Here is a 26,751-nt window from a genome sequence, read left to right as displayed (position 1 = left end):
CTTGGCTTTTTAACATGACTCCATATAAAACCTATATCAAACAGGCTGTATGAAGTTTTATCAACACTCATAAAATAGCAAAGCAAATACAAATGCATATACAAGCACACAGGGCATGACAGCTTCTTCTGGAATTCACTAAGCCTTAGCTCTGTTGATGGCACGGAACAGGCCTGCTTGGTCTTGTGCCTTGTGCTGTTTTCCCATTTAATGAGCTGCCACTGTGTTAAAGTTTCATATCGACTTGGCAGAAGCAGGGGCCAAGACACTAAGTGCTAATTTTCTGGAGACAAACCTCAAAGTGGTTATTTATAGCACAGCTCAGATTCTCTTACTGCTTGATTCTTTGACTTTCTCCTCCATGTTGCTTCCCCCCTTGATCAGAAGTCCTCACCCACTTGTTGACATTTAGTCAGTCCGTCACCTTCAGATTTCACCTAAGCGCAAAACATCCACAATTCATTGAGTCCACTCTGGTAAAGTGCATTGTATACTTTCCCAAGCCACTAACTCCACCTGCTGTAGGCAAAGCTGGTATGCACGGATTGACTGCAGCAGGTTGGTGTGACTGAACGATAGAAAAAACACACCAACATTGTTATTGCTCCTTATCAACTGTGGAACTTGCAGACTTGTTTTGCCCAAGCCATTGAGGCTGACTGAACACAACTGCACACCCGCACACATTCGTGGGGTGTAGCTGAGGTCTTTTGCAGCGGTTACAGGTATTGAAGAATTATTCCCCAGGTAAGGGCAGCCCATAATGTTCCATGTAATAAGGCTCAGGAGGGTCCTGTGGCTTCTGTAACACCACAGGAATGGGTGGCTGGCTGAATGGTAATGGTACCGAGAGACTGGATTTACCACATTCTGTGGTCATGGCCTGACCATATTACTTTTTGCTGAGAGACGAAAGTCCTTCCCTCTCCTCTTCGTACTCCTTTGTGAGTGGTGTTGCATCGACAACAGACGTTCAGAAGTTTTATTGGTGTATTTTGCCTTCTGAAATTCTGTTTCTCTATTTCTTTCTGTCTTCATAGTAGCACAGCTGATTTTATCCCCTCTATATTATGTCTGCATTTTCTTCCTTATCCCTTATGTTTCTCCCTGTATCTCTAGACACTAGAGATCAAGGTGCATGGATATCCCCCCCCCCCTTCTCGTCTGCCAGCGCCAGTAGTGCTTCGTTCAGTTTTGTTTCCACCGACTCCATTTCTCCAGTGAGGATTCTTTCTGTCTTTTCCCTCTTCCACCATAGTCTTTTTCCTTTCTCTCCATGCCCTGTCTGGTTCTCCGGCGGCTGTCGTTCTTAATTGGTATTGCTCTGCGTCTGCTTTCATCCTCCGCCTGCCCCCCTTCCTCCCCCCACCTCCCTTTTCTCTACATCCCTGGCGGAAGAAGACAGGCATCAGACAGTCTGCTTTCCTGTGTGTGTCTTTGTGTTTTTATGCGGGGCATGTGTGTATTGTGAGTTTCTGTCCTTTTCATTCCTGTACAGTGTGCTGCTGTTGTCATGTCGCCCCCTCTGTAGCTTAGCCATGTATCCCAGGATATTGAACTGTTTTGTTCAGCATAAGGAAAGGGCATCCTCCATAGGCATCCAATATCTTTAGTATTTTTCTAATCGATTCCTAAATTCATAACACATACAAATCAATAAAGGATCTTTGATTGTATTTTTAGTGGAATAGATTCATAAATTAGAGGTATGGTAGTATTTAGGGTATGAAGTATCCTGGTTTATTAATATCCATCGTATCACTAGGAACGGGATGATAACATGAAAAATGTATTTTTTGGTATAGCTATGTACTTAATTAAGTAGGTTGCATTAAGCCCTATCTAGCACCAAGACTAGAAATGAGGTAAATAGCCTCAAAAGGTATTTTCCAGCAACTCAGCTCTACTCAGATTTTCAAGTTTGATAAATGTTCAACTGAGTGTTGGGCATGTGGTTTAATGCCAGGCTTACTAACATGATACAATGCTGCGTTCCATTTACCTCAGAGGTCAGAAGTCGGAGCTTGTGATGCATGGCATCACATGCAAATTATCGTCTTTCCAGTTACAGATGTCGGAAAACAAGATGGCCGTGTCCACAAAAGCACTTGGATTGTCCGAATATAACTTGTTGTGTTCAATATTTAAATTTTTTGAGTGCAAAGTGAAATTAAAGGTTTTAAAAAAATCTTGATATTAACTAATATTATTACTCTAATGTTAAACAAAATTTAAGCTATTTACACGAATTGTAAATCGAAATGATTACTTAAACCAACTCATGAGTTTTTTACGAGAAGTACTTGCGGTGATTAAAATCTATGAGGCAGAAATTTATAAAAAATACTCAATCACTAATCACAGTTTGCCACAGTGGTGTTTTGCACTGTTTTGGTTTTACATAGGCTATCATTTTGAGCTATTGTTAGCACGCCATAGGCTTGAGGTTCCCATATAACACAGGAAAAACATAAATTACTCTACAGCAGCATTTCAACGTTTGTATATTGAAAAATACAGTCTGATTTAATGCAACAAAAACATAAAAGAATCGGGGGCTCCAGATGAAAATTCAGACTTGGAATTTGGAAATTCCAGCTTCTGAGTATGAATGGAAAGCACTAATAAGAGAGCTTTTAAGTTTGCTAGAATTTTTTTTTTTTTATTATAAACCAAGGCTTGCCATGCTCCTTGGCTTTGACAGGAGCTGCCTTTGCATAAATATTTAAAATATTCAGGCCAACGTATAGGAAATAAAGCTATGCTTAAGATATTAGCTGTGTTATGTTGGTAATTTAATCACCTTTATTGAAAGAGCACTGAATGACATGCTCTGGCCTTGTAGACCACTCACCTCAAACCAGGACATGTTTTGCCTAAGTGCAGTGTCATACTGCCAGCAAGGGTAAACCTGATGCTGGAAGGCACCACAGAGACAACTCAGGGTCATGTCTGAGGAAGTGCTCATGTAAGGACGACTGAAGTAGAGGGAGAGAGTCAGGTGAGGTTATATTTGGGGGCAATAGAGGTTAGGGAAGAAGCTAAATTTGGCAACTGACAACTGTTTGCTCTCTCATTTCATGTTGGATTTCTACCAGGGTGCCGCTAGGTTTCTAAAATTAGTGAGTAAATAAAATATTAAATTAGAAGTCTTCCATAGAGTATCGCCATTTTGGAAATTTGCATTACCATGCTATGTCCTTGTTCGGTTGTGTTGTAGTGTTTGTATCCTTCTGACCCAGTTTCCCCAGCCCTCACTGTGACAACAGCACTAGTAACCAGATACAGCAACCCACTATCATTTCAAGGGTAAAAGGTGAGGATACCAAAATGGCACAGTCAGCTGTAGTAAAAAGCGTCTGTCAATAGCAACTGATATCTGAAACTAATGCATATATATATCCAGTGTCTTCAACTCTTCATCTTTCTAGGCTCACTTCTGTCACTGATGCCTTACATATAATATGTTCTACTTACTGATGTTTTTTTTTTTTCCACCAGTGGTGGTAGTTTAGTATGTATTATCGTATTATCTCAGGTGTGGAAGAATATGAACAAGCATATGGCTGCTGCACGTAACAGTATGCTGCCCACACTGCACATATAGCATACAATAATCTGTATGCACACAAACATACACATCTATAACCACACTCCTGCTTGTTACCTGAGGCCAGGCTTCCCTGAACTGCTGTGGTAACACAATGACAAACACAGAAACGCAGAAAATAGGACTGTGTGAGTGTGTGAATGTAAGATCGAACAATGCAATGGCTGCTACTCAGAGTTAGGTTTTTGTCTTAAAGACACTTCTGACAGCAGCATTGAGCTTTGCACATCTGGATGTATGTCTACCCCTACCTGATGTCTGTCCCTTCCTTCCATAGAGACATTACTGCACCATCAGACTCTTTTTGAGGCCTCTCCTGTCTTTTTTATTGACAGCCCCCTCCCTCTAGCAGTGGGCAGCCCAGTGGGAAGCAGGTCTTCTATTAATGTTGTGTTATGAACCTTATGATTCACTCATATATTCAGATCTTGATTCATATCCAGAGCCTGTGTATAGTCACATTTTGTGTTTGGTTTGATTGTCAGAGACGAAACGCACGCACATAAATTTCAATATTAATCTTTCAGTTGTTTCAATAAATCAAAAAAACAAAAACAAAACTTTGGTCTTTAAATGATTATGGCCTTCTCACCAAGAGGTTTTGAGGCTTTACATTTGCTTGTGTTATCAGATTAACCAACTAAGCTAATAAACTGACAACAGTATAGTACAGGAAAGCCACCTCACATCATCTCAAGAACATCAACTCATCCTGGTCAGAAATATCATATACACATTAGAAGCAGTCTATGGAATTTCTCCAAAGTATTTAAACTCCCTTATGCAGTATCGTCTTGGAAGAACTTCGGTTTTGTGTGGTCTCCATAGAAAGATAGTTAGCCTAGAATGATAGTCATTATTTTGTTAAAACACCGTTACCTGATTTGCAGCGTATTCAACGTGACCATTAACTAATGGGGCACTTTTTGAGAGGAAGTCATGTCTTTCTAGTTCACAAACATGGAGAACAATAGCTAATTGTACAAGGTAGGCCAGTGTATGCTTGTACATTCCTGCTTCATGTGCTGGCCAGCAAATAAGAATACTTTATTGGTTTAGGCTGAGATGAAGATGATGATTTCATTTGCACATTTTAGACAGTGTTATCATTGATTTGATATCCCACCGTGCTGTATTGGAGATGAATGTCCGTTGCTCTTAGTGAAGACTAAACACACATACACACACACACACACACACACACACACACACACACACACACACACACAGTCATCTAGTCCCTGTGCCCCAGCTCATGCCTCTAATAGTTTCCAGGAGCTGTCACTAAAGCAGAGCCAAAGGAAATGGAGGCTAAAATGAAGTACTCAGTTTCCTCTGGCCTTTAGGCTAGCTATCTAGTTTGACTCATGCCCACTGGAAACAGCTCTTTGTAAAGAGACCTTGTGTCTTGTTCTGTCGGTCTGGTGGCCTTTACGTTGTCTTTCCTTCCATCCTTTGTATTTTCTTTCTGTCTTTAAACTAGTACTTTTATGCCTGGCCATGTTCAAACCCATTCTCTCATTTGTCTTTCCAGTTTATGATAAGAAGGGGAAAGTGTGCATCAGAAGTTCCACTCATTATTTTTGTGTGAAATGCCACTTCTGGATAAAAAGATCTGAGTCAGACCCTGAATGGACTTTGGTTTTGCTGAAAGTACTAAACGTTTGCTTGGCAACGTGGAATTTGACTATCTCTATTTGTAAATACCAGTAATGGTGAAAAAGTTAATTCAGTCTTGTCAAACTAATTCTTCACAATTTACCAATATTTATTAATGTATTAGAATGTATACTTTCCTTTATCTCCTTTTGCATGAAAAACATTTTTCATCTGTGGTGGTTGTGGCAGTGGAGCTCAATTTTCCATATCCATGGAGTTTATGTGTATTGTATAAAGTACATAATATTAATCCTGGAAAAACCCACTTAATATTTTAGCTAAATCCTTGCTCATTTCCTTAATGTTTGACTCATCATAATTCCCTCTCTTGTTGGACAGCTGGGAGAAGCTAGCAACAGAAGAAAGAGAACCATTTGATGGAAGAAAAGAAAAAGAAAAAACAAGAAGACAAGACCAAGAAGAGAGAAGACATCGCTCAGAAAAAGGTGAATGTGAAAATGCATACATTTCTCTCACTAACACGCACACAGACTATTTATGGATTACTGATTTTATTAATTATTTAAACTCTACTATCACTAACTTGAAACAGCACTCTGTGTTTGGGTTGTATAGTTAGTGCTTCACTCTTTCATTTTTCTTTTTAAAACAAAACCAATAAAAACAAAAGCTTTGGCTGATAAACTGACTGACAGGCTCATGTCATTCAGTTCCATTAGTCTTTTTACTGTTGAATAAAACTCAGTATTTTATCATTGTCAAATGTTAAATTATCTGTAAACCCCATCCTTTCCTTATTGAGTTCCTAAGACAAATCTCTCCCCCTCTGCAGGCTGCCGATCAGAAACCCAAAGGTGAGTGTCATGTTCTCGTAAGCTGCACCCTCTCATTTCCCTCATTTTCTAGTACTACACTCCAACCACTGGTCTACAGTACATTAATCAGCTCTGATTAGCACACATGAGGCATACGCTAACATTGCACAGATTATTCATGCATTATACACACATTCCATTTGCATTCTTGTACACAGATGGACACACACATTTTGCATGTTAGCACTATTGTGCCATTTGACTCTTTGTTTCTACACTTCCACACACATCAGAGCACATACAGTGGAGTGTAATGCAGAGTGACGCTCGGTATGCCCGCAGCATCAGGCAGTGAAGCGTGAGGGCACCCAGACAGCTCAGTGAGTTTGGTGTGGGTAAAGAGATGGGGGATGGGATAGAGAAAGAAGGAAGAGAATGAGTGCAAATGAAAGAAAGGAAAGCTGAAAGCAGAGGCTGGTGTCCTCTCAGTGTCCTCACATGCTCTTTGTGCTCCACTAAAATGCAAAAAAAGCTCTTTTCTTTGTATTACTCCAAAATTAGTATTAGTTATTATGTCAACAAGCTTCCTAGTGTTGCTTTAAACCACAGGTGTCAAACTCACGGCCCGCGGGCCAAAAGTGACCCACCAGAGGGTCTAATCTGGCCTGCAACATGAATTTGACAAGTGACAAAATTACATAAACAAGGCATTTTTTGCATGAAAAGGACTACAAAGCATTGCACTTTTTTTTTTTTTTAAGGATAGTGTATTAAGTGTGAACATTCTCCTGATTCACATGTTCTCATCTTCTTCTTCGTACTAAAACAAATAGAACAAATCTGTAGTTGTTATTACTTATAGATTATTGTTCTGTCGTCTTACTGGTCCGGTCAACTGGAGATCAAACTGGGCTGAATGTGGCCCCCGAACTAAATGAGTTTGACACCCCTGTGCTACACTGTCATATTTGTTACAGTGACAGACTTGCGCTTTAGTTTTTGTGAATTGTTAAATTAGAAGACATATTAGCACTTTATTTGTTTACTTCCAGTTTATGAGTAGTTTTATCTATTTAATGAAATTTAATGAAATAATTCATGTATTCAGGTTTAAATAAATAGGTGTTTGTTATAACAGGTATAGACTTAGATGAAGTTCACACATTGGAGCAAAGTGGAAATTTTCCTGTTAGTGCTCGTCCTTCCAGTGTTTGAGCAGCAGCGTGGCCATCTGGATGGAACAGTTGATTCCACTGTTCTTCAACTTGAGCAATGACAAAAAGACACTTTTCTGAATTGTAAAAATCTCAGACATCTCCAGACTTTTAATACCAAACTAAAAGTACATAATATCTGAATGACTGGTACCCTGACAAAGGTCACTGGTTACAAATAGTAACAATGAACAATGTGAGAGAAGAAGCAGATTTTACTTTTCAAAAAAAACTACTATCTACCAAGGCACATTCAGAGCTTCGTTTCAAGGCTTGCTCTGAACATACCAATTTATTCATTACCTGCGTTGGCCGCTGAGGACCAACACTATGTTAATGACTGGAGCAAACCAAATAACCACAGGAATATATGAGCAAGTAAATGTTGCACAGCTTCTTTGTTTACTTATATCATGTATTAACCAAACATTGTTGCTACATTGCAACCACATTTTTAGAACAGTGGGACAATTTTGGTTGTTTTGCTTATGGTGCTGTAGAGATTTTTAAACACAACTCTCCAATTTTAAGGGAATGGAAGTAATTAGAAATGTTACACGAGTTAAACTTTGGTATCTTCCCTGGTGATTCTCTGACAGGCTTGTTTAAGAGTAGCTTTTACTTCTAAAATCTGGACAGTGTATAAAGCTTAATTTACATTTCACATCCATTGTGCCATGTTTGAGCCTAATTAGTGAAATGCATATTAAACCCTAATAATTTCTTGCTGCATTGTTTGATTTGTGTATATAGGCTGTTTGAAAAGTTCGAGCAGTAGTAGCAAATGAAATGCAGAGGTTCAGGTAGGAAACATGGATAAGTTTTGGCCTATGGATGGAGCACAACTAAAAAGGAAAGGGTAGGAGAAAGAAGTAAGAAGTGGAACAGACTGTTTTGGGATAAGATAAAAGTAAAAAATGAAAGAATCAAACACTGGAAAGAAAGTAATGGAGCAGTGAGTACTTTAGACAAGTGCCAAAAATGACCGTCAAGAGTCAGTGATGGCACTTGTACAGAAGAGGACTAATGACATGGACATTTATTTTATGGTATGTTTAATGAGAGATCGAGAAAGAAAGGGACATGGAATGAGAAACCGATTTTGTGTGTGTGTGTGTGTGTGTGTGTGTGTGTGTGTGTGTGTGTGTGTGTGTGTGTGTGGTGGGTACTCATGCAGCAAAAAAAGATAAAGGAAGACTGTTTGAGGACTAATCATTCAGTAAGCCATCAGGACTTCTGGGAGCTGGCACGTTACCTCCCATCTGCTATATCTTTCAAAGGAAGGTGGCATCAACTGGAATGAGATGGGTTTTCATGCATGACACTAAATAATAGAGGTGTTTGTATATGCAGGAAGGGAGAAAATCAGTATGCAGTACTGATTTGTGTCTTTCCATCCATATCAGTGCATTCGGCCTTCCTTACACTTTCAGAAATTCATAATCACATATGCATGCACATACACATACACACTCATCACCTTCCCTATCCTCAGCCTTTTTCTGCTTGCCTCTCTTCAGGCCTCCTTGGTCCCAGCCATTTCAATTTACTTGCGGTAATCGATCTCGGCCTGGTGCGTTCACATGTATGAAAAAAGGATAAAGCTTCGGCGCACTAGAATTAACTTCTCTGCCCCCTATTAGGCATGGAGTTACACCGAATGCAGGGTTCCAGGAGGCAGTGTCGCATTGCCCTAAGCACCCCCCATCCCCACCCCCATCTTCACACACACACACAGGCTAGACCTCTGTTACAGAGCATCCCTCCTCCCTCAGAGGGAAGAGATGCTGATTATTCACCCCCAGCACACAGACGGCTTCATCTCTCCCATCACTGCAATCACAGCAAGTCAGTTTGATTGGTACTCAAACTTACCAACCTTGACAGAAACACATGTGCAGACACACAGGTACAAGTATATAAAGTCTATATGTTTCAGTCAAGCTGGAGATGTGTTTTCCTAGATGCCCACAATCATAAAAACTCAAAAGCACAGTCTATTGTCACAGACTGAAGCAAATACTTACATTGTAAAATTGTGAAAACAGCCAAGATAATAATGTCCATGGTGCCTGTTAACATACACACATGCACATGTTACTGAAGTAAGGAGAAAGCAAACCCCAAGCAGGAAGTTGTACAAATACGGTTTACAACACAGGTGGCTACATGCGAGAGACAAAAAAACACCAATACCACAGAGCATTTGTTACATTCCCACAGTCAGATAATGAGAACATCTGCAAACTACACATTAGCCGTTCTTGTGCTTTTCCCTGCTGAAGGCTGTCACTACCACATCCTTCACTATCTGATACCCATGCATATGCTATTACTTCTGCCTGTCATTTCACCCTCTTCATGCTGAGCCTCGACGACCGCATCTGAGGAGAAACATATTTACACGGTGGCATCATGGTGATAATAGCATTATATTTTTCAAAGTGGCGAGAGACACACATAAACACAAGTGTGTCCTATAATTCTGTATTGGATTAATTTGCAATTTCACATGCTATTAATTGCCTCAACACTTCTAAAATGGAATTTCATGAATTGCTGTCTAATTAGAGGCTAATTTACTTTAGCATTCAGGCTGTTTTTTTCCCCTTCTCTTAACCACATTTATAAACACTCAATGAATTAATAGCGAATAGCTTGTGAATTAGGTCCTGTGGATTTATGACTGTCAAGCATAATTGTTTTTCCTCTACCCCCTGTGTGTTCACACCACATGCATGTCAAATGCTAGAGGAGAGTGAGGGATGGAGGGAGAGACCAGGGCCAGAGATAAAGGAAACAAGGGGGGCTCTTAGACTTAAACAATGCTTTCCTCTCTGTGTATTGGTGTTGTATGATCACTCACAAGCTGCTGACAAGAGAGTCTATTCTGTGGCTCGTGCCCTTCCCCCATCATCTTTTCCTCCCTTGTCAGGAAGCTGCTTTATGCCAGATATCAGGCAGATTAATAGGTTGTAGCTCAACTGTTATGAAAGACAGTTCTTCCAGTGTTTTGGGGGTAAGGTGTATGTATAAATGTGTTTCAGTAAGGTTGAAAGACTATGTCTATATATGTCTGCCCTTTGGTCTTATCACATTCCTTTGTCAGATGGCATGTATATAAAAGAGACAGAAAATTCGACATGGTACATTATTTTATCAGTTGTAATTAACTTGATGAAATGGGGTTTGTTATTTATATGTTGTGTATTAATTTGTGTATCTTGGAGCACTGCTCAGCACTTTTATATTCAAACCCCAAACAATTCTTGAATTTGTATTGGATTTCTTATGCTCTAATGATCGTAGGCCTCTGATTGTGGGAGGTTGTGTTTCTCATTTGTAAGTCAGTCTTAAAAAGTTGAAGAATCACGTTCTATAACTTATCACATTCACAATGTGTCCTCAGGCAGTTGTTGCCCTGAGGCTCTGACCTGAGACTGAGGTGTAGAGTGATCTTGTTAAAGCTCTTTACCCAGGGTGTGATTTACCCGCTATTAGGATTAAAAAGCAAAACAGGTTTCTTGGGGCAGCTGTCATAATCCGAATAGGCAAGGGAAAAACTGCTGAGATAAACTACAAAGAGGAAAGAAAAACAACAACTTGGCACAGACAGGAGTTGGGGATATTAATTAGAGAGAGAGAGAGAGTGAGAGTATAAGAGGCGTGGTGTGGGAAGGGGTCACCAGAGGCACCGAGGGTCACAAGAGGCACATGGAGGTGCATTAGGCAACTGTCAGTCTCTGTAGCAACGGCCCATTATATGAAGGGTGAGGGGTGAGAATTTTTGCCTTTATTTTGTGTGTGTGAGTGAATTTCTGCTTTTTTGTGCTAATACTGACAGATGGGACCTTCTATAGACACACCCACTTGACCAGTTGAGTGCATAAATAGACACAAACAAGCACATGCATTTGCCTTCTGTGACTAAAAGGTCGTCTTAGTTATTTCGCCATAACAACTAAGTCTTCATTTCAATCTTACAGCTTTATATCAATATCTGCAGCACTGATTAATATATTTACGGTTATGGTTATGGCTATGGTTGCCTTACATAGTCTTAAATGACACTTATTTATCAGAAGTACTTCCCAGTAACAAATTAAATCAATTAGCATTTACATTTGTGCCTCTACCCACACGTTTGATCCTACATCATGGATAAATGGACTGGACCTGGTCTCTAGTATTGACAAAACCACTAGCACATAAGAAGTACATATGCAGTGGTTATATAGAGATGTAAACACATTTAAAACTGTTTTCCTTCCATTCTCTAGTTCCTAGCTGCTATGAGATGAAGAAATGCACCATTGTGTAGGGAATATATGCCTGCGTGTTGGCTCCATCCCTCCCCCCTCTATAAACATAGCTGCATAATAAAGTGCTGCTGCAGACAATAGACAGAGGAGATGTGGGAACCTGCTCTGCCTGGCACAACGCTCAGGGAACCAATCAGTTCTTTACAATCACAGATAGCAATTCTTCTCTCCAATTGTGCCTTGTTTGTGGGTTTCATGTGTTTCCATTTATCTTTGTATTGTTTTTTTCTCAATTCATGCCCACTTTCTTATTCTTAAAATGTTGCTTACGATTGCTTTACTTACTATGTGTAGTTAACCATTTAGTGCAAAGAAAGGCTGCAATTAAAACTCCTCAAGACTGCTGAGAGTGCTTCAGCTGGAGGGTTTAATAGAACTTACAGTGCACTTGATACAGATGCGTACTTAATCATCTCTCATGTTCAGGTTCAGTTAGATATACAAAGCCCATCACCAGATGAAAGAACCAAATTTTGTTCACGCACCACATTCACATCTGTGTAACATGAATAATTCTGAATTTGACTATCAATGGAGATGGTGGAACATATGAGTATTTGTCATCATTCTGTTTGTGTTTGTTATTTTCTTGCCAATTCGCAAGGTTTCTGTAAAAATGGATCCAGTCTGTTCATTGCTTTTGAGGTCAGTAGCCAGACATTCCTCTTTCTCATAAAGAAAACTTACTAAATATTGGTTAACATTTGACATTGGTTTTCCGTAATTGTCATTTGTCTGAGGCAATTCAACATGTCTTTTTAAAATATGTATTTCTTTTGTAAATTGTCAGCTAGATATTTAAGGAAATAAGTTACACCTCCAGAAGAGCTTAATGACCAGAGAAACCATGCTTAGTCAGACTGTTGGTCATCCAGTTGAATGCAAATGCAACGACACGCAACCTCATAAACTTACTTTGTGGGTTTCTTTGCCTTTCACTGGCATTTGTGTGTTGTCTCCTTTGATTTAAGACATGCTCTTATCTAAGGGATTCCCCCCTTTTTTCCTCATGTTTTTTTTTTCCTTTGTAGCATTTCTCTTCTGCACCCCTATTCCTTCAAAAGCACTCACTTGTTCATCACGGATTAAGAATATGTCTCCTCACAATGAAAGACGTGTCTTATTTGTATTTATGTTTGTGCAAGGCAGAGGGGAGCAGTGTTTCACACATACTACATTTTTCACCTCTTAACACATTCAGACGACCATTTGACCTGCTATGTGTGTGTATGCATGCTCCCATTACATCGCTCTCTGGAGAACATTAATTCTCATTTTAAATTTTGATATACACCAAAGATAGTTACACATTACTGCAGCAGGATATTTTTATAGCAGCACTTGAACAATAAGTGATTCTTTTAGCTGTTCCTGTGAGCAGTGAGTGGTTTTAAGTTTACCATGGCTATTGTAGGGAAACTGTGTGTCATTGCTTGTCTAGGAGTAATTAGATGTGGTCATCTGCAGCATGGTTAGGGAGTTGCAGCATGGATACGCCCTTGTTACTACATCAACACAAACGAGCTCTGTGAAACAGGGTGTGTATTAAGCTAAGGGAATACTGTCTCTTTCTGTATCAGCCTTTTTCTGCTTATCTTACCAGATTGTAAGAACTCAAATGTTAAAGGATTAACACCTATATTGGTCCCTTCGATCTTATTTTTCCAAAAACAACGGCCCAGTAGCTTAAAGAAAATGTTCGTCTGCTTAAGTTTCAAAGATTTGACATGATGGATAATGATTAAAAAGGAATGAATTTGGTTCTGTAACCATCTTTTTAATTGGCTTATTTCAAAGTAGGCTTTGTAATTCTGTAAGTTTTTATTATGTATGTGCATAACAACATCAAAACAATTCACAGCTAAATACATTCATCTTTCTGTTAGCTAGTTGGTATTTGGTAGATTAAATGTTGTTTAATATTCTTGACTGAAACCAAGTTTTTCAGCATCCGGTACTGCAAACTGGATCTTGGTAGTCCCTGGTTCATTGGAAATTACTACTGGGAGTCCAGGCTTTTGTGGTTGCAGGAGCAAGAGAACTGGAGTCCAAGAATCCAAACTATAATTAGGCTTAAACTGCTTTCTTTAAATGGCTACAGGGTTTCCTAAAAGACACTGTCACTACAGCCTATGTCTTAAATCTAGCAGCAGGAAAAAAAAGAAAAAAAAAACAAAGAAAAATAGGCAGAGGAGCGAAATGTACACTCGGTAGAAATAGAAACATGAGTTGGATTTGGAAGAGAGATGATAGAAAAAGAACACAGACAAATTGGATGGGGTGGAGAGGAGTGAAAACAAGAAAATGGCAGGGTACGGAGACAGAAACGAGAGAGGGGCGAAAAGGGGCCGAAAGACAAAAGATGAAGGATCCAGATGTATGGAGGCCCAGAGGGAGAATACGGTGAACGGAGAAAGACCGGTAGAAAGAGGAAAACGAAAGGGAAATGGAGAGAAAGCTGTAGTGTTGTGGAGCTGCTGGAAAGACGTGTGGGGAACATGGATGGAAACAGAGCAGGGAGGACATGGAGGAAAGGGGGCAGGGCAGCTTGTGTTCACTGTCCTGCTCTCTGATTGGCCAAGGCAGCATCAGGCGGGCTGAGCTGAGTTTAATCAGAAATGTGCGTCACCAGCTGCAGTTTCAAGCCAACAGTCAGCCCGATTCCGCTGGAGGGAGGCAGGTTTTTCTCTCCCTCGCTCTTTCGTTGCCTTACTCTCTCTCACTCTCCTTTTCTCTCACATAGATAAAATGGGGCTATTCGCAACGCACATTTTATGTGTGCTATAAACAAGTGTGTCTGAGCCCATGTGAAAGAAGACGAAACAGATATGTTTGGTAGTTTTCTCCATGCAGATTAATTGAATTTTGAAATAAGTCTTTGTTGCTGAAAATTAGAATCTCCTACCCATCGCTGCTTTTTCTGTGTTTCATCAGATAGGCAGTCTGTGAGGCCCTCTGTTTTTGGCCATGCTTTCAAACGTGCTCTTGGCAGGCACAGTGAATACCTCTGTGCTCTGGATTTATTTTAACCTCTGATGTGGTAGTGTTGGCCTATGTGTGCTTGTCACTGTGTGGTTAACTGCTAGCACTGCAGTATAGTACTGTCATACGAATAGTTCACATTGTCACACTGGTGAGATTGAAGATTTAACAGATCATTTGTATCCCATTCGTTTCATACTTTTCAAAAGCACCCCCCCTCTTTCTCTGCACACACAAAACTGTCTTTTTCTATCCTACTTCCTTGAGTTAAAGTAGTCCCAGCCGTTGTGTGGAATGACTTACCTATCCAGGGACAATAGAAAAACAACATCATCAACTATTCAACATGCAGTTACCCATGGACCAGGGAACTGTAAATCACAGCAGCTGTTGGTTCACTCTGTTATTAGCTCACAGCAACTATTTCTGTGCTTCAGGGACTTCTCAGATAGACCACTACTATATCAGATCTTATTCAGCTTTCTTTTCCATTGACACTCTTGTGCATACAGTCATGTACTCACCCCAACTTGCTCCCCCAGCACCCTCAATAAAATCTGTTCCGTGCTTAGGCCAAGCATCCTTGAAGCACCATAGGGAGGAAACTTAGCAATGCCAATCTGTTCGCTTGCTACCTAGCCAGGTCCTGCTAATAATAACACCTTACAGGTTAACACTCAATTAGATGGCTGGCTGGTCACTGTAACCACAGGGAAAGGGTCAAGCAGAGATCCAACCAGCAGGGAAACGTGCGTGAGTGCAAGCGAAGGAAGACCAAGAAAAGAAAGTAAAATGAGTAGGAAAGGAAGTGTCTCCTTGTTTCCACGTGTGTTGGTGTCCATTCACCAGAAATCAATATCCTTTTCATAGTGTGTATCTTGGCCAATAACATACGTTCAACAACAGGCTGTGTGAGGTAGTTTACTTAATGCGATAGCGCACAAACAGTGCAAAGTGAAATAGCTGCAGTTAAGGCTCCCCGTACCTGCATCACATGTAAAAGCAATACACAGAATTTAACAACATGGATATCTGCCATTCATTCTTTAAAGATCTGCCCCATATGACATATCATTAATTGTATTTTGCTCCATCACATACTGCGAGAATATAATATGATAAGATGGCAATTTTAACATGTGTTGCACACATGGTACAATGTAGAGGCTCACCGGTATTTTAACATCAGGATAATATCCCCCCCCCCCGTTCCGGGTCAGCACTGCCGAGACAAATATGACTACTTTTATATGAAGTACTAATAGTGAGTTAACCGAGACATTAATACCTTGCTCCCTGCATGTGTTTTTCTGTGTGTGAATGCTTGTGTGCCCGTGTATTGTATCTGTCCAGTGCCAGAGCCTGCTCCCACTAAGCCCAGTCCCGGCCCATCCCACCACCTCCACCCTGCCAGCCCCACGCTGTCCCTCTCCTCTTCCTCTTCTGGCAATGGCAAGCGTGCTTCCAGCAGTAGCCAGCTCGCGACTCAGACTCCCCCTCAGCAGCAGTGCCAGTTGTCCTCTGCCAGTGCTCGCTACCCGCCCAGAGAGGTGCCCCCACGCTTCCGTCAGCAGGAGCACAAACAGCTACTGAAGAGAGGCCAGCCACTGCCTGCAGGAGCCCTCAGTGCTCTCACTATCTCCTCTTCCTCTTCCTCCTACTCTTCACCCTCATCATCTTACTCTTCTTCTTCTACAAGTACCAGCAGCACTACCCCAAACTCTGCCACGTCCACTGCAGACAAACACCACCAAGGTTTGTGTCAGTGTAGTGAAAACAATATTTCTGTTTTCTTTTGGTGGTTGCTGTGTGCATCATCATAATTACCTAACCATCTTAAAACTTTACTCAGTTTGTCAGCTTGTATTGTATATATAAGGCATATCATGTATATAGATCTCACATCCACTTTATTGTGTAACTACATTTCAAACTTACTATTCAGTTTGCGCTGTAATTTATGCATAGCTGCATTGAGAGACACAATAAATCATAGTGATTATGACAGTAGTTTAAAACCACAATATCACTTCCTGTCTGGGAATAAAATAAAATATATAGCAATAATATTTTTTTTCATATGACAACTCAGTGTAGATGTGTCAGTGTAAGTGAGGAGAATAGTTCAGTTGTAGCCTGGATGCCTCCTTTTTCTCACGTACATGGTCAGACCTCTGTAGCCAGTGGGTTAGCTTTTAATGAATTCTTTGTTGGCCTAAGATTACTAATATGTAACCTGCCCTAAGGGGGATATCGTGCAGCGGTTTCTTGTATTTGTATGAAAGCAGTGTGTAACCAAATGATGGACATGAGTTATGAACATATTATATATTATAGCTGTATTATCATTTCTGCACATTTTCCTTTTTACACCCACACAATTTATATTGGAAAGAAATTTCTAGTTTATCCAGAACAGCTGTTCTTCTTTTATTTTTCTCCTGTCTGTAAAACCAATTATAACCATCTGCCTAATGTACACAGATACAAAAGTGGTGGTATGTCACATCCAAAAACATGACACACTTAACTTTGAAGATGAAGCTGAGTGGATGCATTTGTAACACACCACCAGTGTTTTCACGATGCATCTAGCCTGAGCATCTGTTAACATCTTTGTTGAGTTTCCTCCTTTCTGTCTTTTTCACTTACTTTCTTTTGATCATTGCTGCCACACTGCTCTGTGCTGCCTTTCATTACTGACTCAACATTTGCTGTGAGAACACCGGGCATTCGGTAAACAAATCTGCAGCAGCTGTGTGTGGAGCTAGTCAGAAAGCCCTCTGCATTACAGAGGCGACTGCTTTTCGTATGCGCTGTTGCTGTTTTACCTGTATTCATGCCTATGCAACCAGTCTGTGGAGTCATCCACACTTCAAACCCATTCACCCCTCATCTGTGATTGCCTGTATTTTTTGCAGCTGTCAACTTTCACAGCTTTAAGTGATGTTTTGTAAATGTTTTCTTTGTGGTTTAATGAAAAATGCTGTGAATTTACCTTGTTTAAATATTTCAACAGTTTTTAAATGATGATAACTTGAAAGAATCCTGTATTTCTACCATTAGCTAAAATTTGCTGTGAGTTTCAATTGAGAATCATTTTAAAATAGGCTAATAACCTGATATAATAATATTCAGCTTATGTGCTCAGCTGTTTGGTGCAGGGTTTCCTCAGCTGTGGGTTCTAAATTTAGCTGCTGGGTAAACTCTTTAAAGAGAAGCAATACGTCTTGTACTTTAGATTTGAACGAATTATTTGTCTCCTTTGGGCTCCACACTAGTTTAGCTCCCTTTGTTCAGTGTATTAACCTATAATCTCATGTTTAATGTCCTTGTCCACCATTATTTTGTTCTTGTTGGCCTTTACCTCTCTCTGGGTTTCTCAGGGGCCTCTGAGTACAACACAGCCTGTAGCAGAGTAGCCATTGGCAGGGTTACCACCTCCTTACCACCCTTGTTCTTATCCCCAGGGCTTCCGATCCATAGCCTGTTCTTTCCTGTCTGCTCAGCTAATGGCCTCAAGCCAATGGCGCTGTTGTTGTAGTGATTCTATAGGCATATATAATTTAAAGAGTAGCCATTGTTGGTAAAATTTCTGCTCTGCAGTTTAGGCTCCAGATTTAATATTTCAACTTGGGGAGTAGGAGATTATTTATTTTTTTAATTTTATTGTTTTTGTCTTATCTGTTTTATGTTATATACACATACCATATAGTCTTAGTTAAGTTAGAGATGGAATCTGCTGTGAGGACTGAGTTTTTCACCTCAGATGAGGTTACTGAGGCCCTAAGGCACGTGATGGGATGCACAGGCAAGCACAAACGCATGTATGTAGATGCAATCGTTGTTCAGCAGTGAGAATGCACTTGTCTGACCTAGTTGTGTCCTATTAGATATGTGTCTCCCTTGTAGGCCAGCTGGCTCAAAGTTTAAAGGGGAATACACACAGTAGTTTCGTAAAAGCCAGTAGTAAATCAGTTTTATTGAGCAGATGTGCCAAGTTGGTTAAATGCATTTCTTTTGACCAATTTCTTGTTACTGTGTACACATTTTCCTTGATCTCTTTTGAAGAGATCAATATGAAATTTGTGTAAATGTTGATTGCATACATTACATTCCAGCAGGCTCCCATCCCCAAAGAATGAAACGCAACCCCCTCTAGATTCAAGGGCTTTCACACACTACACTCCTACATAACCTCTGCTCTCCCAACCCCATTTAATTGTCCTACCAGACAAGAGACTCCCTGTTCCCTTTCCATCGCTCTGTCGCATTCACCATTTCCATCTCTCCAGCTGACTGGGGACCTTAAAGTAGTGCAGAGCAGCCAGCAGCCGCCCAGACAGGCTCCCCAGTAGCAGGTGCTGGATTGGGGTGGGGGACTCTCTTAAGACTGTGGGAACTGCAGCCCAGCAGCTGTTTGCTGGACACCCAGACAGAGCATGTTGCCAGAAGGCACTCTGTTGGGTGCTCTTAAAACACTTAGCTCTATAATTTGCCCCCCTTTCATTTTCAGGAAAAGTCCTTTGAATTTTGATCATTTCTTATATATGCAAGACTGTGGTGTTTAAACTATGTTTCTTTTTTAAAAAGGAAATTAAAATGCATTACCTAGTTTTAGACAACCTGATAAAAATGAACATCTGTGTCCAGCACAGAACAATTAAAATGCAAAAGTAACTGTCCCTTAGATCCTGCTTATTTGAATTTTTTAAAATCATCAGATAATCACAAGATTACATGGCCCTAATGAAGCTATAAAACTATAAATGCACTATGTGTTCAAGCTGTGACACAGACATAGGCACAGAAGTGAGAGAACCCCCTTGTGGCTTCATTAATCCAGCCTCTGTCAGGGAAACCAGAGAAGTTACCATGGTCTCGCACTCCTGTTTTGCCTCTCCTCTCAGCAGAGGTAAACAGACATGAATGATGAGCTTTTTAAACCTCCCGAGACCATTCCCCGACTCTTTCTTTTTCTCCCTGCTTCCGGAAAAACAAGTGCATGCTGTCCTTGATGTGGGGGGACGTAAACCTCTCTTGAAAGACGGATCAAGAGGGTCTATTTGGGGACAAAAGACTAATAAACATCCCCTCCTGCTTTGGTTAAGGTTTTATATGATTCTGCAGCTTGCACTGTGAAACTAAGGTTAGTCTGTGGCACACACTGCAACTATAGAAATCAGTGTGTTGCTCAGAACCTGGTCTTGCTTTCTCTATCACCGCGTCTCTTTCTTCTCCCTTGCTGCTACATGTATCAACCCTTCCCCCATAACCCCCATCTCTTACTACCACCCTCTTTCTGTCACCCTGCCTTTAATTTTATTCAGAGGGGAGGGGAGGCATTTAATTCTTGGCTAAATGCCCGTTTCTATGATGGAAACTAGTCTCATTATTCTAAATTCATGTCTTACTTATTTTTTTCTTTCAGCCCTCACAAGCTGGTGTCACGCATCTTCCTTGTGTTGGTGGTGGTGTTGCTTTTTTTTGACAGCCCTTGATGGTTTACCTGACCGTTGGGATTTTTTGTTATTATTTACCTGCTTTCAAGAAGTATATAGTTCTATGTAGAGAGCAGATTTGCATGCATGCAAGCACTTCTGTGTACGTGCTGCCTGTTGGTTGCATGAGGAGCAATAGAGGGCCCCTTTGTTTTTATTTCTGACCCTTTTCATTCACAAAGTGCAATCAGAGACTGCCCTCCTTATTGCTGCCAGAATGAAAGCAGCAGCAAAGCATTACTGACACATGATTGCAAATGGTGGATGGAAATAATTGTCCTCTCGTCTTTGTTTTTCATGTTCAGCTAGCTTTCATGCCCCTCCCTCAAATCCACGAGTTGCCAAGAATCAGCGAGACCTTTTGGAATGTCTGGGAAAGGAGTTGAAAAGGGAACTTTAGTGATGTTGAGGTGAAAGGAAAAAGAAGCTGTTTTGCATTAGTCTACACATGCTACACATGTTCTTATTCACAGGAGTAGGTACAATAAATGTTATACCTATATTGTGTAAACTAAGCCAGTAGTGCTGTAGCAGTAATAAATACTCTTTTAGACGAGCTCATAATGGTCTGATTGTATTGAGGAAGATACCCACATTTGTTTTTTACACATTACACAGTTAAAGAAATATATTCACAGATGCCACATATAGTTGTAGTAGGCATAGGTCTGTAACATACAGCCTAGTAATTCAGTTGCCTTTGCAAAGATTTGTGGATCAGTGAGTAGCTTACAGCAGACACACCAAGAGGATGTCTGCTGTTTTCAATTCTTGCATGGATCTGTGTAAGCAGAATGAAGCTGGTGCAACACTCAGGTATTTTTCCACTCTCCCTGTCTGACCCCTTTTTTCTACTGCAGGCAACACGGTCTCCCCTTTTTCCTTTTATGCTAGGTTTTTGTTTGAAATTTGTTATGTTCACTGTTTGTGACAGAAATGGGTGGTGTGGGGTCGACTGAACCAAATAAAAATTTCCTAGGGCTGCAGCCACTGAGCTTCTTGGATAAGATCCAAGACTGAGAAAATGGCGTTCCTCTTTGCTCAGAAAGCGAGCACTGCTGGAACAGAAAAAGAGTAACATCAGTGGCTTTTAATAATACTGCCACCATTATTCTCTCTGCTTTTAGAAAAACAAACTCCTACCTGACACTAAGAGCATGCAGTGGTAAATGAAAAGACCAGCTGTGTGGTTTTTATTTATTCTTTTCTTTGCAGTTTAATTGGGTAGCAAGAGGTATGCATCAAATAAGTAGCTCTGAAATTGTGCCAAACCAGCCTTTGTAACAAACACTCATTTTAGTTATTCAGTGTTGCAAGTAGTTTCATTTGATTTAAGTGTACTTAATATGTGTTTGTGACTAAGGTAAATTTAGATAACTTCTAAGATATTTCCATTCACAGCAATATGAAAAATGAAAAATGGGGAACTACTGAAACTTCTTTGAATCATCTGTCCAACAAATACTCTAGTATTCACTACACTTCTGCATACTCTACTTTTTTTTTTGCACTTTTGTCTCAGAAACAGCCTCAGTCCCAGATAAGTCATGCCTTTTAGTTTCTGTTTCTGTTTAGTTCTTTTTTTCTTCCCATTTTTCAACTTATATGAGTGTGCTCCATCAGTATGTCAACTCTGTGTGTCTTGGGACTAGAGATAAGTATGTTGAGGCATAATTTTTATTCACAGAGTATGCTGTGCAGCATCTTGAAGCCACATAGCTGCCAGCGTGTCTGTATATCTACATAGAAACAAACAGACCTTTTGACCACTTTTCTCACAGTGGATAACTTCCAGCTCTTATTGAAATCAATATCTGATGGAAGCAGAAGAGTACTAGAAGTTAAGGCAGAACAATAACCTCAGAGGTTTTATAAACAATAAAATTGACTTTCAATTGATGGTTAGTGAGTCAAGCTGACTGTACCTGCCCATGATTACTGTTTATTAGGCTTCTAGAACTGCCTATTTTGTCTTTGATTGCAGATTGACCACACATACCTAAACCTTATTAGACATTTACATTAAGGAATGTGATGTTTGAAAGAATAACTAGTACTGTACATGATTTAATGTACCTCTTGTTTTACCTCTGAAGTGTACTGGTATAGATGCATTTTAAGTGTGGCACTCGTTAGGTGCTGGTAGTTTATCATAATAATAGTGCGCTTCTATTATCCTTATTCTCCCTTTATGTGTTTGGTTGGCCAGTGTGCTGGTGGTTTTCATAGCAGTAGTTCTCATTGGTTTTTCAGCCAATTGCTTTAGGCTGGCCTAGTCATTAGGGTGTTTGCATGCTGGATCAATAACCTCCCTGCTCTCACCCACTAGCTTTAATAAGATCATTGATTAGCTGCCTCCCACTGATTGATTACCCCTTTACTGCATCGACTTTGTCTATTATTAGTTGCACATCTGGTGGGATGCTTTTGTGTGTAATGAATTTGCTTGTGTGCAATATAGAATGTCCAGCGTGTTGTTGCAAAATCTGTCTTTTGTTGGTGTGGTGTCTAAAAGCGTATAGGTGGTTGGAAAATATGTACATGCCTTCTTTACTCCCCACATAGTAATGTATATTATCATTTAGAAATGTACAGAATCTAATGCATGCCCATACACTAGTATGTTTAGTATTTGCAGGTACAAGCCAGCAGAGACACAGAATTATTCAGACAAGCTCGGAGAAAGTGCCTTGTGGTTTCTTAGTGCAATACTGTTGGAGGAGGGAGAAGAGGAGGAGGACGAGGTGTTGGCCCGGCAGAGTATAGGGAGTGATGGATGAGAAGCCATCCTGGATTCATTCCAGTAAATGAGCGGCGTTCCACTTGGGCTTCCCTTCACAGCTCCAGTCAGCGAACCCAGGATGGAGACGGATGGGCCTCTCACTACTGGGTGTTAGAGGAGTGCAGAGGGTAGAAAGGGAGAAATTAAAGGGTGAGGGAAGACTCACGAAAGGGAGAGAGGAGACATGGACAGAGAAAAGGGTCAGAGCAAAATGAGTGGCTTAATAATAAATAAGGGTATAGATAAAATAAGTAAGGGTCAAAAGCAATATGCCAACGGAGTAGGAAACTGCTTGGAAAGAAAAGTTACATTTGAAGTTTGAGTGAGGAAAAAGAAAGGAGGAAAGAAGGATGGACAAAGAAAAAAAAAAGCAAAGGCTTCATCTCCCTGAATTTGTTTGGCTGACTGCACCAGGCCAAGGATATATGAATGTGGCATAGCTGATATGACATGGAGCACGCTTGGCTATGCATTCTGATTATGTGTTGGATTGTAGAATGTGCAAGTGTGACCATCTCATCTTGCTAAGTCCAATAGCTGGTGTTAACCAACCATGATAAAATTGGTTTGGGAAACTAACTGTAGCCTGACTGTGAACCTAGTTTTATTACATGATGCTCCTCAATCTAACCTAATGTATTCTTTCTTTCCCTTCTTTCCCTCTGTTTGTTCATTTTCTCTTTAGACATATCCAACCAGAGCGGCCCTGGTGCCCAGTATGAGACCTCTCATTGGGGGGCCTCTGTACCAGTCGACAGCCCCTCCAGTGCCAACAGCTGGGACAAAGTGATTATTGACAGAAGTGACACAGAAGCTTGGCCCTCCATCAGCTGCAGTAGTGACCCCAGCCACCCTGCATTACCAGAATGCCCCTTGGGCTCAGCTAGCTCAAACATAGACACCAGTGCTGTCACTACCAGTAGGAGTAGTTTTCTGAGTATGGCCACAGGTGCCGCCGGCCAGCAGGCCCACTACCCATCTCTTAAAGCTAACAATAATATGATGACAGGACCTGGGTCAACCAGCACATTAACGAGTAATAGAGGCTGGGGCTCAGAAGGGAAACAAGATGGTATGAATGGTGGGCGAGTTGGAGCGCCCAATAACTGGGGTTCTCCCAATTTTAACTTGAACCTCAACCCCAATGCCAACCCTTCAGCATGGCCCGTTCTTGGCCACGAGGGTGGAGGAGGCAGCGGTATTGGCCCCAGCGGGGTGTCCAACTCTTCATCCCTCCCGCCAGGTATAAATGGCAATGGAAACATGGGAAATAGTAGCCTGGGAGGTGCTGATAATGTTGGGGGAGGTTGGGTTGGCATGATAAGTGCTAACGAAAATGATCAACAGCACCCTTCAACCAACGCAAACTTGTCCTTCAATCTGGAATCTGCAAACCTCAAGACTGATGGACCAAACCACACTAAACCACAGCAACAAGCTCAGGAGCCTATGAGCCCTATCCATGGTTTAACTGGCTGGGGAGGCCAGTCACCCACTGAATCATCCCAACTCAATGGGGACACCACAGGCAGCTCAGTATGGGGTAGTGGAGAGACCAAGGCAGCTGATTCCCCCAAGGACTCAGGCTGGGACTCAACTCCCTCTGGAGGTCTTTCTGCCTGGGGTCGCCAAGGCAGTGGTGGTGGGAGTAGTGGAAGTGGTGGCTGGGGTGACTGGGGGAAATCCTCCGGTGGTGGAGATGCATCTAAAGGCTGGGACTCAGTAGATGCTGGTAGTTCTGGCTCTGGTCAAGAGCAGCAGATTAGCTCATGGGGCCAACAGCCTGGAACTGCCCCAGCAAGTGAGGATAGTGGGGACAGCAGTGAAGGTCGATCCCATCGCAGAGACAGGTCCTCAAGTGTTGAGTTTGCCCCTGCGCTACCCCGGCAGGACCTGGATCCCAGAGTGTTAAGTAACACCGGTTGGGGACAGACCCCCATCCGACAGCATACTGTATGGGAGATGGAAGAAGCCAACTCTGACGATGGAAAGAGCAATAGTAGCTCAGACACTATAGGAGGCACCAGCTCTAATGGTGGACCCTCGTCAAGCAATGGAAGTATCATCAACCCTAATATTGGTCCCAGTCGAAGGCCTGGGTCTGGAGGAAAAAGTGACAATGAAGGACCATCATCTTCTAGCTGGGGAGCTCCTCCACCTCAGCAAGTCCAGACTGGATCAGGGTGGGGTGACACTCAACAGTCCCTCAGCAAAGCACCGAATGGCACTACCAGTGGCTGGGGTGATCCTTTGCCTGCCAGTGGTCCTAAAAGTGGCAGCACACCATCCTGGGCTTCTGAAGACAAATCACCCAGCTGGGATGATGGCATGATGAAAAACCAGCCTACTAGTTGGGGAGAGGGCCCCAAAAGTTCCCATGGTTGGGGGAACAGTAATGGGGGTTCTAATGGCTGCAGCACAGGAGACTGGGGAGAGCCAGATGCCAAAAACAATGTGTCCTCCAGCAACATGTGGGAAGGGGAAGGAGGTAATGGAGGAAATGGTGGAAATGGTGGATGGAAGGAAAGCCCAAGAGGAGGAAATAGAGGAGGAGGAGGAGGAGGAGGAGGAGGCTGGGGCAAACCTGCTCCTGCTGTGAATAATAGCAGTTGGGGGGAGACTTCACGTGCCAATGGCCCTATGCAGGGAGGCTGGGGCTCTTCCAAGCCACAGGAAAGCAGCAGCAGCAGCACTGGCAGTGGAGGAGGTGGCAGCAATTGTCCTTGGGGTGGTCCAGGTTCTGTGAAGCAGAACAGCTCGAGCTGGGGAAATGTCAGCAAACAGGACCAGGGTATGGAGCCTACTGGCTGGGAAGAACCCTCTCCTCCCTCCATCCGCAGGAAGATGGAGATTGATGATGGAACATCCACCTGGGGTGATCCCAGTGCCTACAACAAGACTGTCAACATGTGGGATCGTAACAATCCCAATGGTAACACAGGCAACAATGGCCCACCTCCTACTAAGAATGGTGGAATGATTGTGCCCAACAATAACAACAACAATCACTCTGTTGGCCCTGGCACCAACAATCACCATCACCCTCACCACATGCATCACCATCCCCACCATGGCCAGCCCCCGAATCACCTGCAACACCATGGAAACAACAATGGGTCACCGAACATTGCTGCCTCACATCCAAGTGCAGGCCCCCAGGGTAGACCTCCCCTCGCTAACCCAGGTATTTAAAAAAACTTAGCATTTGATATTCTGAAACTCCTGACGGAGACTTTAAAGTATATAGAACCAGTGCAAAAGTTAATAGAATGTTCAAAATTACTGTAAGCTTCAAATATAAACAAGCCTTTCTTCACCCATTGGGTCTTAAAGTGACAAAATGTCTAAAAAAAAATTAATTATTCATTGAAAGAACTGTTATTAACCAGATAGACAGAGAAATTGATCATGAATACATAATTAAAACAGTACATACAAGTTGGAACTTTAGCAAATTCCAATAATTCTTTGAAGTCAAAGGCAGTGTGTATATACATTGTAATTTTCATACCTACCTACTTTTTGAATTTGAGTGTGAGCACTGCCCCCTACTGCTTACTATTTATACAGCACAGAGACTGTTATTACCACCTTAAGACATTTGTTCTAAACAATTATGTTTTCAGTCATCTCTGCTAAAGGTGCTATAACTCTTTCTTTCCTTGACTTACTAGTTGTTTTACATTTACATTTCGACATTTTCATGGAGATGCCACTCAACAAGGCAGGTGCGGATAACCAAGCGATTGCTGCTGTCAGGGGGGAGACTGAAGCCGTCCATATATAGACCCGCTGTTAAGCAACTGACAACCTTACTGTTTCATGCACACTTGAAAAGACAGTGTGATAAAATAATATGTGCAAAATTTCTGTAATTTGGAGCAGGTATATTTACTTTAATTAGC

General features: G+C 41.5%; 1 protein-coding gene across 4 annotated transcripts in view; it reads left to right on the top strand.

The window, feature by feature from the left end:
* tnrc6c2 (trinucleotide repeat containing adaptor 6C2) overlaps positions 1-26,751 on the top strand; it is a 48,268-nt gene that overhangs the window by 5,105 nt on the left and 16,412 nt on the right. For 2 of the 4 annotated variants that reach the window (XM_047577483.1, XM_047577482.1), the window contains exons 2-5: positions 5,609-5,715; positions 6,063-6,084; positions 15,917-16,318; positions 23,532-26,030. In XM_047577483.1, the coding sequence (XP_047433439.1) occupies positions 5,647-5,715; positions 6,063-6,084; positions 15,917-16,318; positions 23,532-26,030 (2,992 nt within the window). In that variant the 5' untranslated portion in view covers positions 5,609-5,646. The remainder of the gene's footprint in view (positions 1-5,608; positions 5,716-6,062; positions 6,085-15,916; positions 16,319-23,531; positions 26,031-26,751) is intronic. The other 2 variants (XM_047577484.1, XM_047577485.1) reach the window with 2 other exon arrangements.

This window comes from Mugil cephalus, chromosome 2, assembly GCF_022458985.1.
Source record: "Mugil cephalus isolate CIBA_MC_2020 chromosome 2, CIBA_Mcephalus_1.1, whole genome shotgun sequence".
In the NCBI taxonomy this organism is placed as follows: Eukaryota; Metazoa; Chordata; class Actinopteri; order Mugiliformes; family Mugilidae; genus Mugil; species Mugil cephalus.
This window is presented reverse-complemented; position numbering and strand designations above follow the sequence as displayed.